Source organism: Cololabis saira, chromosome 9 (assembly GCF_033807715.1).
Source record: "Cololabis saira isolate AMF1-May2022 chromosome 9, fColSai1.1, whole genome shotgun sequence".
Lineage (NCBI taxonomy): Eukaryota > Metazoa > Chordata > Actinopteri > Beloniformes > Belonidae > Cololabis > Cololabis saira.
Genome location: NC_084595.1, coordinates 43,189,765 through 43,191,805, shown reverse-complemented (window position 1 = coordinate 43,191,805; position 2,041 = coordinate 43,189,765). Strand labels below are relative to the sequence as shown.

The following is a 2,041-nucleotide window of genomic DNA, read 5'->3' as shown; positions in this document are numbered from 1 at the left end:
AAGCAGAGCTTAAAAGTGATTAAATATTTAGTAGTAGCGCTAGTAGCAGCGGTAGTAGCAGTAGCAGATTAGAACCCCCCCCCCCCCCCCCCCCCCCCCCCCAGTCTGGCCTTCGGCAGGAGGTTCCCCCTTATGATCCAGGTCCTGGTCCAGGTTTCTTCCTCCTAAAGGGGAGTTTTTCTTGCCACTGTTTGGCTTAATGTTTTTCTCCCACTAGGGGAGTTTTTACCTGCCATTGTTTATGTAATAATTGCTCGGGGGTTTATGTTCATGTTCTGGGTCTCTGGAAAGCGTCTAGAGACAACTTTTGTTGTATAAGATGCTATACAAATAAAATTGAATTGAATTGAATTGAAATTGAATAGAACAACAAACTTAACAACTTAATCAGTTTACATGACACCATTGGATGATGTAGGAGATTATAACATTGCTTTGGTTGGGATCTCGCCAAAGGAAATGGCTCCAGCGACCTCCACGTCATCACCTGCTGCCCGCTGGTATCAGACCACGACCAGCGTACGCGTTCAGTGTCTTTTTGAGAACGTGCACATCGACGCGTCAAATGAACGCAGGATACGCGTGGCGGCCATGACGCGTACGCGGCCTGAACTGCAAGTATATCTGGGCTCTAACAGGGGGTCCTAACTTTTGCAGATGAGTTTCCTGCTGCTCCAGCGGTCTGGCCTGAGCAGGAACCGGACAGTATCATGCAGGTCACAGCACCATGGTGGGGATGTGGTGCACCAGCGAGGCGGGGTGGGGCACGGCGGTCAGCTGCGGCGGGTGAGGTGGGGGTGAGTGCACCCCCACCCTCCCCCCTGCCCCGATCACCACCACTCCTCCTCCCGCGGCCGCCGCCTCCCCCCCGGTGGGCCGGTGCCGCGCACTCTTCTGGTGGGCGCGCAGGCCGGCCAGCTGCGAGTACGCGGACTGGCACACGTGGCACTTGTAGGGCCGCTCGCCCGTGTGCAGCCGCACGTGGTTGCGCAGCGTGGACGACTGGCTGAAGCGGCGGTTGCAGAAGCGGCACACGAACGGCTTGTCCAGCGTGTGGATGCGCATGTGCGAGCGCAGGTTGCTCCGCGAGTTGAAGCCCCGGTGGCAGATGACGCAGCGCATGCGCCCCAGGCTGATGGAGGAGGACGAGGAGGAGGAGGAGGAGGAAGAGGTGGAGGACGGCAAGGAAGAGGAAGAGGAGGAGCCTTCACAGGTATGGAAGTCATCTGGAAAAGAGAAGGAACATGTCAGGGGAAAATATAAAAACGTTTGTAATGGTTTTCCATCACTACTGTCACCTCTGTTTCTACGGAAGAGCATTAGGGCCATGCAGGAGAAAAAACATTTGAGAGGGGAAGATTTTTTTTTATTGTGCACTTCGAGAAAAAAGTCGAAATGTCGAGTAAAAAGTCGAAATGTCGAGATTAATGTTGAAATACAATTTCAAGAATAAAGTCGAAATTTCGCCTTTTTTCTCAACATTTCAAGTTTATTCACAAAATTTTTACTTTTTTCTCAAACATTTCGACTTTTTTCTCGAAATTGTACTTCAACATTAATTTCAACATTTTTACTTTTTTCTCAACATTTCAACTTTTTTCTCGAAGTGCTTAATGAAAAACAAATCTTCCACCTCTAAAATATTATTTTTATTTTTCTCCTGCATGGCCCTAATACTCTTTTGTACTGTTTCATTGTTGTTGCACTTCACCTGTAAAATAAAGTAGAAGCTTTTGACTGGTTCTTAAACTCAGCTAAGTTTACGTTTATTTGGTCCATTAACATCCTCGTCAGCTCTCTATGCAACATAGCGCTCATGATTTGTGGTGCACCGTTACAGTTTAAGAAGAAAACAGGCTATATTTGTAAATCTAAAGTTCAAATTCAAGTGAATCAATAAAAACGCTAGCAAGCTCACTTTAATTAAGCTAAGGATAGGGAAGTGCACACCCCCTTTGCATAACACCTACGTACAACACCTGAATTTCTAAAAATCCTTTTATGTAAAATTACTTTGAATTGTCTTGTACTGTACATGAAA

The 2,041-nt window shown here is 47.4% G+C and overlaps 1 protein-coding gene across 1 annotated transcript in view; it reads right to left on the bottom strand.

The window, feature by feature from the left end:
* Positions 1-395: 395 nt before the first annotated feature.
* LOC133451194 (PR domain zinc finger protein 12-like) overlaps positions 396-2,041 on the bottom strand; it is an 8,413-nt gene continuing 6,767 nt past the window's right edge. Inside the window, exon 6 of the mRNA XM_061730160.1 lies at positions 396-1,226. Within this exon, the coding sequence (XP_061586144.1) occupies positions 718-1,226 (509 nt within the window). The 3' untranslated portion in view covers positions 396-717. The remainder of the gene's footprint in view (positions 1,227-2,041) is intronic.